The sequence below is a fragment of the Melospiza georgiana genome, chromosome 3 (genome assembly GCF_028018845.1).
Source record: "Melospiza georgiana isolate bMelGeo1 chromosome 3, bMelGeo1.pri, whole genome shotgun sequence".
Taxonomy (NCBI): Eukaryota; Metazoa; Chordata; class Aves; order Passeriformes; family Passerellidae; genus Melospiza; species Melospiza georgiana.
Genome location: NC_080432.1, coordinates 72,276,176 through 72,293,955, shown reverse-complemented (window position 1 = coordinate 72,293,955; position 17,780 = coordinate 72,276,176). Strand labels below are relative to the sequence as shown.

Here is a 17,780-nt window from a genome sequence, read left to right as displayed (position 1 = left end):
GCACAGCCTCCATTAAAGATGCCATATGATTAAGAAAGAAAAAATGAGTTATTTTGTTACAATGTTTTCATTAAAACATTTCTCTAGAAACTAGAATATGGACTAATAATCAGATTCTCAGTTTTGACATTTCTGTACTGACCGGGAATAATCAGGAAGCTGTACTTGGTCCTCTTTCAAAAAGGGGTGAAAATAGATTTAATCTGTGGAAAGGTTCACTTTTGGAAAGGAAAAAACAATCCCCAAAATCTACCTCTTTTCCTCTCCAGCAAGGTTGTGTGCCACCAGACCTATAACCTTTTAGCAGAAATGGTATGCATGCACTGCTAGCTAAATCTGCCCTGGGAAGAGCAGAGTAACTTTTGTCCTAGAAGCTCAAGCTCATGGAGCAGAGGAAATAGATGCTTGGAGGAAGTACTGTGTTTCCAAAAGAATATAATGCTCGAAATGTGAAGTAGGAGCCCAGGCTGTGCTTCAGAAAATGCCTGGGAAGCTGCAGAGCTGCATCTTGGGAAGCTCTGAGAGCAGGAGCTAGCTAATTTTGAAAAAAACAGAAAAAAAAAGCTATAAAGCCAGGAGGCAGAAGGAGGAATTGGTTAACATGATTAAGCAACTGTTAGGATAGCATGGGATTACTTCTATTGCATCATGTGAAATAAGAACAAGAGAGAACATTTTGTATATATTTCAGGGAAAGCTTCCTGTCAGTGACAGATGCTGGGCTGCAGAGTCTTCATTTTGCAATGTTGTGACCAAGATTTTGAGATTAAGGCAGACAAGCAAAGAGGCAAGACAAACAACAGGTCCTTGGTCGAGTGAGGGGTTGTCCTTTAGATGACATTGGTCTGTTATTGTTTGTGAAATTATTGTAGGCAAAGTGGAAAATAAGATAACTTGAAAAGTATCATAGCAAGGCGTACTGATGCCTTCTTCAGCAGCTGATTACTGGTGGTTTAATAATGTTTTAAGCCAAATCATTTTGCCATTCCTAAAACTTGAGTGATCCTGTTTCCATAAGTGTTGAGAAGCTGGAGAACTGACAGAAGAGATTGGGATTTAGAGGAATTTGAGGTATATGGTTGTATATGCTATGTAAGTTAGCATGATGTCGCTGCCCATGGCAGAAGGCTTAGAACTAGATGATCTTTTAAGGTCTCTTCCAGCCCTAACCGTTCTGTAATTCTGTGGAGCATGAGGTTGGATATTTGTCTTAAAAATTAACTGGGTGCAGGCTGTCCTTGAGCCCTAAATAGCTAGAAATGCTCTGTACCAATGACCAATTTGGCACTGCCACTTGTACAATACTCAGTACTTTTAGACTTGCAGTTCTGATGTTAGCATACACAGCCAAACTTTTGTCAGGTTCTTGACCCTGCCTGAATTGTTGTCCTAAATTGGTGAAGGGAAAATTTACTTCTTACTAGGTATTCCCTCTGGATCCCAATCCCCAAATCTCAGAATACACCATTAACTTTATCTTTTCTGCTGACGGCTTAATCCCTTTGAATATCTGCCAGTCTCAGGTGAATTTGATCTGGGCACTTGCTAAGTTTCCTGTGAGTTATAATCCTCAGGCATGGATAATTCATTTCCCTCACCAGAGAGATTTGTATCCTTTTGCTAAGAGGCAAATTGTCTTACCTTATGGTCTGTTATTGTGTTATTCTGTTTTACATCCTAGCAATAATTTTTGAATGAGATTTTATTCAATCTTTCATTTTACTACAAAGCAAAAGGATTGAACAAAAACATATTAAGACAGCGATGTTTTCTGTATCACTTACTGTGGCTGAGTACAGTCAGCAAATGTACATTTTTTTTCTGTCTTAAAAATCCATTACCATCTCGTGTAGCCTAATGCAGTCAAAAAGGTTTTCCTTTCTTTCTCTCTCACATCCTCTTTTGCTTTTCACATACACCTCATTAATACAATGTGAGAGGTTTTCCAGCACAAAATGATGAGTTTTCTCTTGCAGTTCTACAAACTGTAAGCTGTGATGAGGTGAGTTATAGGGATTGAACCCCCTTTTAAAGTCAGGGTTTACCTTTCTTGGTTAAAATGAAATGTGCTGTAGTGTTTTTGTGTTTTGAAGCACAGTTTATCCTCTGATTTAATGACATAAATGTTAATTTATGTTGACCCCCACCTGTGTGCCCTATTCATACATTGTGTGTGTGTTCTCTGCCACAATTGATCTGAAACATTTGGAAGAAGGGACATATGTAATACAGCCTGGATCATGGAGACACTGCCTGTAATGCTTGCTTCAGCACAAGTGAATAATAATAACAAGTCCATTCCAAAATAAGGGCATCATTTTACTTTGAAAGATCCATTTTATTCCCTTTGCCTTTTTTAACCATAATCTTTAAAGAAGGCATTAAATAGGAAAATAGTACAGGATTAGACTTTAAATAAAAACTTTATATGTGTTAAAGTCTGTCCAAGTTTAATCTTCTCCATCAGCAGCAGAATGTGTTTCCATACAGAACTTTTCTGTATGGAAAATGTAAAGGCAAAGCAAACTAAAGTACCAGCTTTTCACCACACAGTTGGGTCTGAATAGAGTGAAAATAAATGCAAAAACTGGTTAGGGCGTGAATATCCACCCTTTATTCTTTTACTCTTGAATTGAGGAAAGACTGAGAACAATACTTCTTTAAAATAAGAGGACAAAGAAAATATATGAAACTACAAATTAGAACTGTTTAGGCTGATAGAAGTAAAGGCCCAAAAGACCAGCTGGCATGAATAAGCAGTTTTCTACTGATGTTATGGGACAGATTTAGAATTATTGGGATGCTAAAGAGGAAGGTGTGGAATTCTGTATACTATGTAGGTAGAGAGAAAATTTGCAAATGGAAAAAAGAATGTAAAGAGATTAGAACCATCAGTTTTAAGGCATGGTAATGAGCAATCCATTATGAGTAAATTGGTAAAAATTGTGATGATTAGTTCCGTTTTTGGCATAGCAGACATATTTTTCTGGATTGATTTCACTGAAATGTTGCTAGAACAGTCTTTGACTCACTGAGTTTGAGGAAGTAGAAATATGGGGGAAGAAAGGGAGGGGGAGTTATTATTTTCCTAGAATGCAGTGTTAGAGCTGTAGGGATTTAATCTCATCAAAGAAGTGTTGTATTAGGTAGGGAAGTGGGGTTTTAAGGAGTTTTATGTTGTTTCAGAAAGAAAATGCTTTTATAACTGTTTGATATTTAACATTGGAAGGATATGGAAGTAAGGTCCACTGGTTTAAAAACAGTAATTAGTACTCAGTTATTCTTGATTTTTAATGGTGAAACAGACTCAAGAATAATGTTAATTTTGATTTTTAGGTGCTTGTTCAGTAAATGAGATTATTTCCTCTATTCATAAAGAATATAGGATGGGAAAAAATTAGTACTGTTCTCTCATATTCTTTCAATTTTTTTCTTGCCCTAGATTATAAAGTCTGTTTTTTCATGTGAAGGATTGATTGTATTAAATTTAGTTCTATGGCATGGTAGTATTTCAGGATTTTTTTCACCCACAGATTTTGTTCTGCCATCCTCTAGCAACAATTTTTAAATTTCTGTGAATTAGATTAAGTGAGCTGTAATCCTACCTTCAGCATTCTTAACTCTTTATTTACAGCTATTCTGATTTCATGTCTGAGGTCATCAAGACTCCCATGACACAGAGAAATTTATTATGACTAAACACATGCCTGAGTTTGTTGCTTATCTTTTCTTTGGAATATTTTTCTTTAGAAATCAAGAGGAACTTTTTTCAAGCTCATATGGTGGAAGGACAATGGCTTTAAACTGAAAGAGGGGGGTGATTCCAAGAAGTTGTGGATGCCCAATCACTGGAAGTGTTCAATGCCAGGTTGGATGGGGCTCTGAGCAACCTGGTATAGTGAAAGATGTCCCTTTCAGGGATAGAACTAGATGAATTTTAAGGTTCCTTCCAAACCAAATCATTCTGTGATTCAGTGTTCTTGCAAGTGGGTATATTTGGGCTTTTAGAGAGCAATGAAAGTTGAGGAAGATCTTGTCCTTAAGAAGATCCCAAACAGTGGTTTTATGGGTTCAACGCCAGAGCATTTAAAGAGAGGCCTAAACTTCTATGTACTAGTACTCTCCAAATATCAAGTCAGCTTCATGTTTACAGACTTTTCTGTGGTAGAGCAGTGAACCTTTATACAGATACATCTCACAATATCAGTTTTAAAACTGGTAACAAATTCCAGCTCAGCTCTTCCATTTAAAGTGGAAGTTAGGTGGCAAACAAAAGGGAGGGAAGAAGGAACAAAACTAAATACATTATTTAAGGCAAAATCTATGATAGATAAAGGGGATTCAGATAGGAAAGGTCATGATAAGTACTTAATGGAAGGGGGTGTTTTTAAATGCATTTCAAATTGATTTAAGGGTGTCTTGTTATTTTTCCCAAAGCTGTTAGCAAATTTGGTCAGATTCTATAGACTTGATCCATGAAAGGAAAGACAGCAACAATCCTACTCATATGTTCAAAACCACATAACTTCATGGTTTGCATAAGAAGCTTATGAAGTGAGTTCAGTTCCTTCAAGAGGAAGATTCTGGAGGAAAAGGATTAGACCCATCTATTTTGTCTGCCTTTGGATGCAGTTTTGCTACCAGTTCAAACCTATCTAAGATGCTCATACTGAGAGAGGGGACTCTAACCTTCTTCCATTAGATTCAGAATCTAATTAAGCATGGTTACAGAGATTTTAAAAGCACCTTGGAGATAACCTTTTTTTCATTATAATGATACAGTATTTAAAATTATTAAATAAAATTAAAATTATTATGGTATTTTATGAACACTGTTGGACATACTCTCGAATTGCAATTATATATAGATTTTTTTGCAAGATTTCATCTTCCTTTTGCAGTTCAAACAGTATGCAGCTGTGTTTGACAACTCATGCTTCTGCAACTTAAATAATTAAATGAAAATGGGTGTTGATTAAAATTTGAGTTTTCTGTCCATAACTTACGAGTACATTCATAATTGCTTTCTCCAGGGAAAGAGATGTGCTATGTGAGAGACTGTGATAACATGAGTTTGAACGGAGCCTTTTTCTGAGCTCAGGAGGAACAACAACGCAGGTTCAGCTTGTTAAGATTCACTTATTAACACTTGTTTAACAATCTGTCTTAGGCCAAAAAAGATTGCTTTTTTTAGTATACTTGACAGAAGCATGGAAAAGTCACAGCCAAAATAGCATCCCTTTGGAAGCTGTGTAGTAACAAATGAATCCTAAAGACATGACAGTGAAGTTCCCATGACTATGGGAAGGATAAGGAAACAGTAACAAGAAGTGAATATTTATTAAATTACTTGCCTTGGCATGCTGGTGAGTAAACATTTGATTTTCATGGCTGACAGGTCCACAAGCAGGGACTTTAGGGTTTTGCCAAAATATTTGGACTGTAGCAATTAAAATCTTTGTAGGTACCATTTTTGTTAGCTGCTGTATTTTTGGGCCTACCTCCCTCAGTTTGGTGACCTAGCAGGGTCTAAGATCTTTGTGCCTTCAAGACAGTCCAGCTCTGTCTGTGGTCACTGGTGACCGAGGTTGATGGGGAAGCAGCCTATGTGTCCTCAGTATTATTTCTGGAGGACCACTGAAGGTAAGGCACTGACCTGTCTGTCGTGTTCCAGAGTTCAGCTTTTCCCTGGGAAAACCGGGAAGCCTGATGATCTCTCTCCCTCTCTTAGGCTCTGAAAACAGCAGGAAGCTTTGCCCTTGGCACCATCCTAGAGGGCAGAGCAACTCTTCTGCTCTCTTGATCAGCCTGCAGCTCTCTTGATCCTGACCCAAGCTGCCCTCCCTGAGAGCTGCTGGTGCCGGGCAGCGCTGTGGATGGTGAAGGGGAGTGAATAATGTTGCCTGGATGTTTGCTATCACAATCTGCCTCAACCCTTTGGTTCTCCCATTGCCATCTTGCACAGGTGGCAAGATGGATGGATGTTACAAGATGGATGTTACTGTGGCTATGTAAAACCACTTCTGTAACTTGGCCTGTTTTCTCTACTGGCGTGTTGGTGGGAAAAGTCAAGTAAAACTCACAGCTTTTTAAGCCATCTTGTTTCCTTCGGCCACTTTGCTATCTTTCCTGCCTGTTGCACTAGACTTCTTATAAATGAGTTCAATTTAAGCTTCATTAAAGGAGTTGGGGAATTTCACTGTCAACAGGTCTCTTTTAACAGAAAATGTACCCAAGATATTTAACAGAACTCCCTGTATGCCAGGACTAGAGTCTTATATAACTTTAATTTTGTTTGTTCTGGAGGCTCTTGCCTGTGGCATCACATCCCTTATGCTTACAGAGGGGTGAATATGTTTAGCAGATCACATCCTCTTTCTTCATTTAGAGGTGGTCAGAAAATTTATATCAGGGCTTTACAGGGGTTTGTGTGAAACTAAACGAACTTTTGCCATGTTTGCCAAGTCTGGAGCTCAGAGGGACCTGCAGGTGTTTCTGTTGTCATTACTGAATCTGGCAAGAGCACCACTTTCCCTGAATAGCTGTAACACCCTTAATTTCCTCTTTATTAGAAATTACTACTTTATCAGGTTTATTCCATCATGTGCCAAATTAAAATTAAAAAATCCTTTCCAGCAAACTAGAAACCATGTATTCAGCATGAAGGACAGATTGGTATTGCTTTATAAGACAGTCCTGTATTTACAGAGCAATATATGTAAACCTAAAGAAGTTTATTAGATGTCCCACATCAGGTGGGAACATCCAGCAACAGAAATGTAATCAGCCTCGTGTCCTAATGAGATTCTAATTTCACCTTCCTCCCAGTGCCTTATTTGTGTCAATTTCTTAAGTGACCACTTAAGAGACTTTTCATGCAAGTCCTTCTTAATTAACAAGGAAATGTTCACAGAGTTGTGACTTTCCTGTCTCTACTTACTGTGTTGATTAGATATGGGCACGTGCTCATATTTGTGTTCATAAAGTTTGTAAAAACTGTATTAGAAATGATTATTAGAATAACCCAGAAGGTGGATAGAGGCATGTCTGTTACCACAGCCCTCCCTAGGTCCCAGAGCAGAACCTCTGCCACCAAATTTCTCAGTGGGTCTCGGTCACCTATTCAAAATACTAAGGGTCTCTTTTATAATGTTCCCCATGTTATCATTGTTTTGTTGCCAAGGAAGATTGTAGGAAGGAAGAACAAAGCCCAGTGTGTTGGGGCCACAAGGGAAGGATTGCAGAACATTGTCTTGGAGCGTAGCTGGTAAAAGGATGTAAAACTGGCTTTTCCTATAAAAGGGATCCCCTGTTGCTTCCTTCAATTAAATCTATTACAAAAAAATCACAATCCATGGGCCAATCATATGGACAATAGAGGGTTTCAAACTGTCCTGCCTCTCTCCAAATCTGAGATACCTACATGCCCTGTAAACAGGCTGTGTCAGGGCCATGAAAATGCTGTACCAGGACCATGATATCTGATTTGTTCCAATACAGTATTTCAAAATTCAGCTCACAATCTTGTAATGTGTAGGGGGTGTAAACTTGGAGAGTAAACCTAGTCCAGTAGAAAGATACAGCAGTGAATTTGAATCCAAACTTGGCTGTGGCTGCAGGCATCTGGTTCATGTCCATAACTGCTAGCAGTAGGATGTAGGATCATAAAGCCTCTTTTGAATAATTCTGTGGAGCTGATAGTTCCCTTTGTGAAAAATTATGGTCATTTCAGGACAACTTGTATGCTTCAGTTTTAGTAATAAAAAACGCTGCTCAGCATGAATGCATTGAGGTACATTCACAGAGTATGAATTGGTTTTCATGTCTTGAAAATTATAGAAGAGAATTCTGGGATAAACAAAATGAATAAATTTTTCATTTTTATTCTGAACAACATTGAGGAGAAGACAGTGGAATTTTTTTATTCACAGGCACAGAAATAAAGTTAGTGTCACCATATTGATGCAAATACAGTGCTGTGGTATATCTGCTCCCTTTTCAGAGCAGAGATTACAAACAGAGCAAGTGTGAATTTTTAAACCTCCTTTTTGAATCTAAAACATTCATATCTGCAATGACTTCTACAGATATTCCAGTAATTCCAATAATGTTAGACAGTGCACTCAAAGAAGCATTTGCCTGCTGCAAAAGAATTGTATTCATCAAAGAAGCAGGCAAGCAGCAGCTGCAACATGGGAGGAAAGATGTAAACAGGACAGATGTGTGTTAAATTGTCAAGTAGATACAGATGCTCAATACTTGTTTCTATTACATTACCTGTTTCATTTTATCAACAGTCATGAATAGGAGTGATACAATGGTACCCAGCTACCTTGCCAGCCAACCATGGCATTGCAGACGCTCCCTCAACTGCTATTTTGGGAGTATGAGAATCAGAATAGAAACAGAGCATCAGGGAATCATACAGGTCCGTGTGCCTGTTCACCAAGGTGGCTACATTGATAAATCCAAGCACAATCTTCATGCAAGGATGTGCATTCATTTGCATTCACATGTCAGTCAGATGTCTTTCCAGTGGCAGCGCAGAGCTCTCTTAGGAGGTGCTACAGTCTTCACCTCAGACTTTTGATGAGCCTCAGATATCTCAAAAATATTAAAAATAAACAAACAAACCCCACAAATCCATTCTTCTGTAGCTATATAAACTGTATTTATAAAAGTACAGTTTTATAAAAATCTGACATTTTTCATGCTTGAGAAAGTACTTACAAGTGAGTTACCTGCTTATTTTGAAATAATAAACACAATAGTAATTATATGGATTTTTTACATACATCTGTAAATGACAACTGTTCTGCAGAAAGTATACATGGGAGAAAAGCTCTGGCCTTTCTCAGACCATAATGCATGATGTACTACAACTAAAATTACACTGTGAGTAAATACAATCAGTACTGTTGTGTGGTATCTGGAGGCCTCTGTGACTGATTAGTCATATTCTGCATATTAAGCACTGCAGGGTCAAGTGTGAGAGTGGCTAAGCACCATATTTCCCATTGATTTTTTTTTTTTTTTGAGTTGCATGGATAGATCATTAGCACTGTGTGAGTAAAGAATTCTGTGACCTATGAGCAATTCTGAAAAACGAGAAATTCTGCAACTGGAAAGCAGTTTTATTTTAAATAATCATTAAATGTTTTAATTAATGTTTCTAGTGACTAAATAGACCAGTGCAACCAACACATTTTTGAGCATCCTTACTAGAAGCAAAGGAAATCAGTAATCTAAGGGCTTCGTTCAAAGGAGTGTGTGGGATTAATTCAGAAAAGCTGTGAGGAGATGCTGCTCATAAATACCTTGGGTGCCCTGAGAGAGAAGAGTCCTTCCGGTAATTTAAAGGATAAAGTTAGACCCAGGATTTAGAGATAGTGATATATAAGCAGTGAGTCAGAGAATGTGGAGTATGTAGCTGTTTGGTTTTGGGAATAGTGCCTCTGCCTCTGTTGCATGGTAGCCTGAAATATTTCTCCTTGGAAATGAAAATTGTTTTTAATGTATTCTTATATTTACATTCCTATAATACATTCTTATGATGTATTCTTATATTTGGTTTTAACCAAAACTATTCCCCTCGATATTCTTTTTAATATCTTTAGAATATTTATCTATGCTTTCTCCAAAATGTAAAGAAATGCTTTACCAAGATGCAGTCTGATTGTTCTTCAGGGGGAGAGCACAGTTCTTCCTTGTCCGTACTAACAGTGCTGTGGAGGCCCAGAACTGGAAGAGCAGCTACTGTTCCAGAGCAGAATGTTCAGATTAACAGCTAATAGAAGCACTACCTCTGAATATGAAGAGTTTTGTTTGCTTCTCTCTCTCCTCCTTGAATCCCCATATGAATTATGCTTTATCAGTGAAATCACTCCCAGTACACTAGGAAGACTAATAAAAGTCTTTCATAACTGTTATCTAAATGTGCTGGAATACTTTAATAAATTTACATGTATGAAAAATGACAAATTTAGGTAATTGAACAGTACAAAGCTTTGTGCTGAGAGCATACAATAATTTCTCTTTCACCACATGTGTGTGACTAAGCAGCCTCTTATTACTGGTCGCAGAATGCAAATGCCTGAAGAGGACATGAAATGTATGACCTTTAAATTCAGATGGAGGGAAACAGTTATTTACCTAGTGCAGGGGACTGTGAAATAGCAAATGGCATGACCAATGAGAATTGGACAATAAAATTTGCTTTTCCTGCAACAAATTCTTTGTGAAAGGAGGATTCTGTAGTAGGGTTTATAGTTTATTAGGAAAATGTTTCATGGAAAAGTACCATTTCAAATTAAATGTAATGATGTATGAGAATCCTCACTATGCATATAGTTGTTTGTTGTATATGTTATTCATATTAAGTTTTAGCAAAACAGGGAAATTTAAGCTTCTTGTTTTTACCTGCAGATATTTAAAAATGGACTGCAGGAACTTGAAATCCTTTGATGTTAGAGCTTTAAGATAGAAGACAGAAGAGTGGCAGGGAGGGACTATATGTTTTTTGTTAGTTTTGTGCTTTGTTTAGAAAAATATTTGAAACCTGTGCTTTGAGTGTTTTAGTAATTTTTCCTGTGAGAAACTCCTGAATTACAAGCAATGAATAAATAGATTTAGATTTATTAAGCAAAATCAAAAAATGGTGGCACCTAAATTTAGGAATGCTGCTGAAGTGTAAATAAGCCTTGTGCTATATTAGACCCTGAGATTGGCTCAGTTGGTCAGAGCATGGGGCTGATAATGCCAACGTTGCGAGTTTGATTGCCTTAATGGCCATTTACTCAAGAGTTGGATTTGGTGATCCTTATGGGCCCCTTCCAACTCAGACTATTCTGTGATTCTATGATCTTTGCTCAGATATCACTGGTGATCATTGGCCAGAAAAAAAATTAAATTTGCACACTTACTCTTCTATGCTGAATGAGGGCTTATAACATTAGCCAGTGGCTTTTGCTCGAGTGTTATAAGAAACACGAGCAGTGAAATATCTTTGATCTAATAGGCTGTACACATCTTTATGGAACATTTTGATTTGGAGCTTGAGGGGGGCAAAAATTACTTTTTACAATCAGGAAGAAGCTGATAACTTAGAATCCAGCTCAAATCAGAAGCTTCTGATACAATCTCAGCTACTGTCTTTGCATGGCAATGAATCCCTTCTCTTGTCTGTTGTGATGCATAGGTGAAAAGCAAGCAGCAGAGCCAGACGATGCAGAGCTGGTGAGCCTTAGCAAAAGGCTGGTGGAGAACGCAGTGCTGAAGGCTGTGCAACAATATTTAGAAGAAACACAAAACAAAAGCAGGCAGAGTGATGGGAGCCCTGCAAAAACTGAGGAAGCAGCGAGCGGCAGCAAGAATGAGAGCGACAATGATAACAGCAAGTGAGCGCTGTGCAAAAAGCCTGGGAGCAAATATCCCACCAAGAATAACTACAAAAACATGTTCCGCTCCCTGCTGAAATTTGCAAAGTGGTGCTGGGTGTCAGGCACTCTGCTTTGTGAGTCTCTTATCAAAAGTTTGTTCTGAACTGAAGGACACTGTCTACTGGTTTAATAAGTGCTTGCACTGCTGAAAATCTGCTGATTGCTGGGAGGGATGGAAGGTGGAAAAAAGACAAGAGTGGTGAAGCAGGCGGCTCCAGTCTTCACTCGCTCTTGATACCAAGAGTCCCTTTCTTGCTTTTTGAGGAGAAACTGAACATTTTGCATTTGTCATTTGGATTGTCGTGGATGACTGTGGATGAAGCCTTGCCATAAGTGGAAGCGGTGCCCTGCGCCCGAGGGTTTGGCAGCGCTGCAGGGCTGCTTGCTCCGTGTGAGAGCACGTGCTGTTTCCTAGTCAACAGCAGTCAATACCAAGCTAAAAATTACCACTGCAGATACTCATCGCAGATACTATTACACAGTATGTAATAAGGCAGGAGTTTCCCTTAAATGTGATGCTGTACTGTTCTTTACATTTTGGTAGCATTTGTTGATGTAAATTATATTTTTTGATGAAAACCTTTTTATAAAAAATGAGTATGGGCAAAACACTGAGCACTTACTACTGTCCAAACCGGATATGATCTCTTTATCTCTGAATATTAATGATTCTAAATCACGTTAGTTGTTATAAAATGTATTATATTGTTGTTTTCCTCTAGGAGAGAGCCATGAAGCAGACTTAGTAAAGGAAGCTTTACGCAGAGAAACGCAGGCCCTGTTACCCAGACTGAATCAGATAAAGGAGCTGTTAATGAGTCCTGAGATCCGCACAAAAATTAGCAAAGAACTCTTTGAAGACAGGCACAACTCTAACAGTAAATGGAAAAGTTGTATTGACTCTGAGTCTCCAAATGCATGACTGTAAATTGCCATTGTGGAATATCTCATCAGGTTGTTTAAAGACAAAATATTGTGGCAAGAAATTTTTCAGGTTGGTTTGTTTGGGTTTTTTTAACTGAAAATGTGAATGGGTATAAATGGCTCATGAGGAATCAGGCTGAAATACTTGCACAGAAGGGTTATATTCATAATAATGAATTATAGCCACTTCTCAACATTGCATTGAAACCTGTTTGAGTGTGCAGGTATATGTCATGACTCCAAAGTAGAAAATACTGGTTTCAAATAGATCTGAGCAAACACTGTGCCCTTCCTTTATCACTGTAAATAATTCAGTTTTTTTTTCTCATATACTCCTTCTGTAACAATGATGTACAAGTATTAAAAAATTGGTGGTTTTAAATACTACAAAATGTATATTTGGGGAAAAAATTCCTCTTTTAATTATCTGCCTTTTGTATATGTACTGGCATTTTGGGTTAGCGTTGTATGTTTTTTATTGTTTTTTTAAACAGCACTTGAATACTTCTATAGATGCTGACATTTAGTTTCTGCTGATGTTTACACTAAAGCAAGAATGTTTTAAATTTCAGTATGAAATTCAGGCTCCACTGATCTCAATGCCATACTCTCATTGGCTTTAATGGAGTCAGGATGCTGCAATTAAGATTTCTCGTGCAAATAATAATATTCCTTGGGATAATATTTGCCTTTTTACTTTTGTAGAACAGTGTTTTTGTCTTTTGTTTTTGATGTTCCTCCATCTCTACCTTCTGCTGCCTGAGATGGGGTGTCACTTTGCTCTCATTGTTCCCTCCACACACCTGCAAGAGTCACTGAAGATTTGGATAATGGACAGCAAAGCAGGAGTAGGTCCAATATTTGCAATTTTTACAAGCATTGTCATAAAAGCTATATAATATGTTGTGATTTGTATCAGAATTGTACTGTTAGAACAGCTGTGTGCATGTTCTTCATTTGTCTCAAGCACTGTTCATTCATCTCACGTCAGAGCTTTTTTTTCCTCATTTGATATATAACAGTATATTCTGAAATGCATCTTTTACATGCTATGTTCACAATAAAATATTTTGCCTTTGCACTCTGTGTACATTTTCACCTGTTTCCAAATGGACTTGAATAAAATTAAGTGCTTGCAAGTAACAGGGTTACAGGAGAGAAATAGTGCTCCAGTGAATCACACCATTAAGTTGGCTACAGGGTGTTGTGCCAACATACTACTCTGGAGCTTGGCTGCTGAAATCATGCAGATAAACTAGGCCCAAGTCATTATTGTTTTCAAGGAAAAATCTTTGAAACTCTTGGGATTAATTTATGTTCTGGGCAGGGCAGATTTAGAAATAAATACTGGTTACAACTTCCTAGAGGTCCACTCTTGAAGTGTGAGTTAAAGGAGTAGCCTCAAAATGCTCTAGAATGCTAGATAAAAAAAATCTCAATCTGAAATCATCCCTGGAGATCATTGAGAGATAGCTTTTTATAGGCTATCAAGCAATTTAAATCCAAATTGCACGTAAGAACACAAAACCAGACACTCAGCTGTGAAAACAGGAAAACTATTGTATTATATCTGAATCATGGATTGTCATCTCCCATTCCTCTCTACAAGTCATCTCCATGATTAAGGGCCTTTTTATATAATTCAGCTTGTAACAGTCATTGTTCTCATATTTCAAGTAAAACTGTGGAAATTAATCACTGGAATTATGTCCAGGCACTTTGATAGGTGATCTTGTTATTCGAGAGCATGCTCATTCAGTTCCTATGGATGGCATCGAGAATAGCAGCTCTGAAAAATGTTGGGGAGGGTTGAGGGCCTGAGCAAAGGCATTATCTGAGATGTACTGGAGTGTGTCTGCCAGATATGGCACAAACCATAAAGGGGATGTTCTATTGCATCAGAAACTGTGGGATAGAGGACACCCCAGAAGCCTCTAAAAAGACTCTGGATACACGTGTTTAAGCAAACCAAACATATATTTAATTTTTAGATGTTTTGAAAGAGGAAAATCAAGAGGGCTTTTGTTTCTGAACCATTCATGTGATCTTAAAATAGCCTTTACTTCTGTTTTTTACAAGAATGACTGTTAATTTACTCAAAAAATAGGGGGGGGAAACCCTTGCATCTGGATTCATTTTCTTACCCTTCTTGCTTTCTCAAAGTTTTTTTTCCACTGGCAGTGAAGCCTGGCTGCCAAACTGAAGGATAAATCTCTTGTATGGAGCTGTGAGATGAGCACTGAAGAAGGCAAATACATAAAGACTGAACCTAATATAGGCAGGTGTGAAGCTCAGAGCTGCACCCACCAGAACAAATATGTTGCCTTCCTCACACTTACAAATCATTTTCAGACAACAATTCTGTTTCTTAAATAAGCTCTTCTTCTGAGGAATGTCTTAAGGTAGTGATGCACAGGTTATTCTCGGAAAGTGTTGGCATTTCAAAGCAGAAGGTGCAAGTTTCTCCATGTTTTGTTTTCAGTTCTACCTTCCAGTTTGCTCATACTCAAAGGGTATTTCTACACTGCTGATTGTAGAGCTGTGACAGATTTAAAAGCAGTAGCTCAGCTTCCAGGACTAATCTAGCTGGAACTGCCTATGACTTGCTGAGAAACTTCTTGACATCTAGGCTTGGTCCAGGCATAGACCAAAAAAATTATGGAAGGCATCCATGGATATCTGAGCAACCCATGCCATGAATTCCCTACACTGTTGGGCTGTGCATGAGAGCTGTTTAAGAGTTGACAGAGTAACCAGAGGACAGTAAATCCATGTAAATCCTGACTAACAGACCCCAATTCTCTGATGAAGGAAGGGAGACTGTTGTGGAAATCCATGTCTCCAAGCACAGGTATACGTAGCATAAGGATGCTCAGTCTGGTAGCTGAGGGGTAATGCACCAGCTGAATGTGCATCAAGGCCTTTGTGAGAATGAAACTAAATGCTGTTTCTGAGTTGACTTAAGGTGACCTAAAGCTGAAATGGATTGGAGCTTAAGGTCAGATTTGAATGCTGTATCCAGATATACAGGTATTGGGACCCACGCTGGATAATGCCCTATGTCTATTGATGGTCCTACTGAATTGTTTGGTAAAATACTACTTCTTGGTAAGTTATACAGTCTCTAAGTTAGGATTCAAGAGGCTTCATATTACATATTTATAGAAGTTTCTGATTATAACTGTGCACACTTCTGTGTGTGCTATTTTAGCCTAAAGACCGTGTGAGCATGTCATGGATCAGAGTGTGAGCCATGCTTCATTCTGGTGACAAGAATGATACTCTTTCATTTTTATGTCAGTCTAGACATGACTCACATACTCTTGTTAGAATTCTGACTTTTTAAAGGTCTTGAGAGATATCCTACAGATTTATGTAGTCAGCAAGGAGAAGAGCAGGGCCACTGCCCTCAGTGGAACTTTTAAGTTGAAATTTAGTAAAAACACACATTTAATTTTTTTCTAGCTATGTCCAAGAATATGTTTGTGAAGTGTAAAATGAAACTTTTTCACTGCAGATGAAATACTAGCTGCAGAGCAGGCTGCAGCCCAGTGGAAGGCCAGGAGGAAATCTGTTTGCCTCAGCTGGAGCCTGGTAGCCAAACACCTGAGGGTTGCTTCACTCTGCTTTTAGCCTCAGACTTGGTTTTGCACAATGTTTTTCAAAACGATATTTTATCAGGGGACCCCCTCTGCCTCTGTTCAGCTGTTAGTGGTATGTTGTCTTGGCCTGAAAAAATGAGGGGCTGAACTGCAACTGTGGCTTTCAGCTGTTTCCATCTGAAAGCCACAGTAGCAGTTTGGAGGAGGGGAGAAATTGTTTCTGAAATCCCAGAGAGATTGGTGTCTTTCCAGAGACACCTCTGGTCTTGCTCAACAGAGGTTGAAGAAGGACTTACATGACTATTAACTGAAGTCTTCATCTGGCAGTGACTACTGTCTGACCCAGCCCAAAACCACTGGACAAAAGCAGCTCCCAGAAATGACATGGTGAATGGGTCAACTGCGTGATTAGTGAGCAGTTGGATAAAGTAAGTGGTGTTTTAGCTTCATGAAAATTGTGTCAAGTCATGGTCATGTAATAATTTAATTTGTGGAAGTCTTTTGGAATTTTGATTCTTCTGTAATTGTTCACATAGTGACAGGGGGTAATCTCTTTCATGTGTAGGTGCACATGTAATGTGCACCTTCATCAGTAAAGACTGATGAAGGTGCACCTGCTTTCAAAGAGCTCTTCAGTGCCGTACAACAATCTTCTATAGAAATATTTTGCACTTTTTTTTTTTTTTCAGTTAAACAAAGTTTTTCCTGGCCTGGTTTCAGAGGCAAGGAGTCACACTATTCTTATGGGAATGGAAACTGTTTGAACTGTGGAAGTAGGAGCACGTTAATGCTGACATGTGTTTTACTCTGCTGTTTCTTTGATCAATAGTTTCTGTATAAGCAACTTCTTAGCATGCACTCATCTTCTCATTTATATTCTCCTCATGGTAAGCCTTTATAATGAGAACATTTGTACTGAATGAAAATCAGTCCCAAGAGACGCCTGGGCTGAGGAATAAAACACACTCATAGTGGAGCAATAATTAGAACAGTACAAGGGAAAACAAAAAGCGATATGCCTGCCATTCCTGGCATAGCAAAAAGGGCACTCTGGCATTGATAAGCAAATAATTTTGCAGCAAGAGACTGGAGTTTGACTGCTGGTTTGTGGTCTCTGGTCCCACTGCTGTTTATGTTCTTTGTTTAGTGACTCTTGGATGAAAAATGCATTAGCAGAGGCTGGGACGTAGAACTGTTTCTTCAAGGAACTCTCCTCATTGCTGGAAATTAAAGCCCCTTTTTGCTTGTGGTGATTAAGGATTAAACCAATCCAAAATGCAGAATTATAGTAGTTAAGAGAAGATAATTAAAAATTACACATGGGGATTTCAGTAGGAGCTTATCTGAAATGAAAGTTGGTTTCCTTTCACATAAGAAAGGCAGAAATTATTTGAGGTCAAGACTGACTCGAGATTCTGGTGAGATTTTTTTAGCAAAACTGCAATTTGAATTAAAACTCAGAGAAAATGTTGCATTTCCAGAATACGTTTTACTTTAATTATTTTTTCCCTTTTCTTAGCCATAAAGATAACTTCAGGCACTGAAAAACTCAGAAGATGAGAAGAAAACATGCTGATATGATTTAACTTTGGTCATAACTCAGAAAAACAAAACATAACAGAAAACAAAACAAAGAAGAAATACCAGCAACTAACGATAAAAGTCAAAGGTAGCTGCTAGTGTGAAAAAAGAAAACCTAGTAAATCCAAATGTTTAGAAGAATAGAGGATGCAAGGAAGCAAAACAATAGTGTTCCCTGCATCCGGTCAGTCAAATAATGAACACCTGTGTCTGTCACTCTGCTGTACTGTACAGG

General features: G+C 38.2%; 1 protein-coding gene across 3 annotated transcripts in view; it reads left to right on the top strand.

Moving 5' to 3' along the window:
• The window catches only part of AKAP7 (A-kinase anchoring protein 7), an 80,080-nt gene extending 66,649 nt beyond the window's left edge, over window positions 1–13,431 (top strand). The window contains exons 8-9 of one of the 3 annotated variants that reach the window (XR_009114245.1): window positions 11,198–11,919; window positions 12,161–12,248. Coding sequence is in view for 2 of the 3 variants with exons in the window: in XM_058020151.1 (XP_057876134.1) it covers window positions 11,198–11,400 (203 nt within the window). In the remaining variant the exon portion in view is untranslated. Of the gene's footprint in view, window positions 1–11,197 lie in introns of all 3 variants that reach the window. The other 2 variants (XM_058020152.1, XM_058020151.1) reach the window with 2 other exon arrangements.
• The last annotated feature ends 4,349 nt before the right edge of the window (window positions 13,432–17,780 follow it).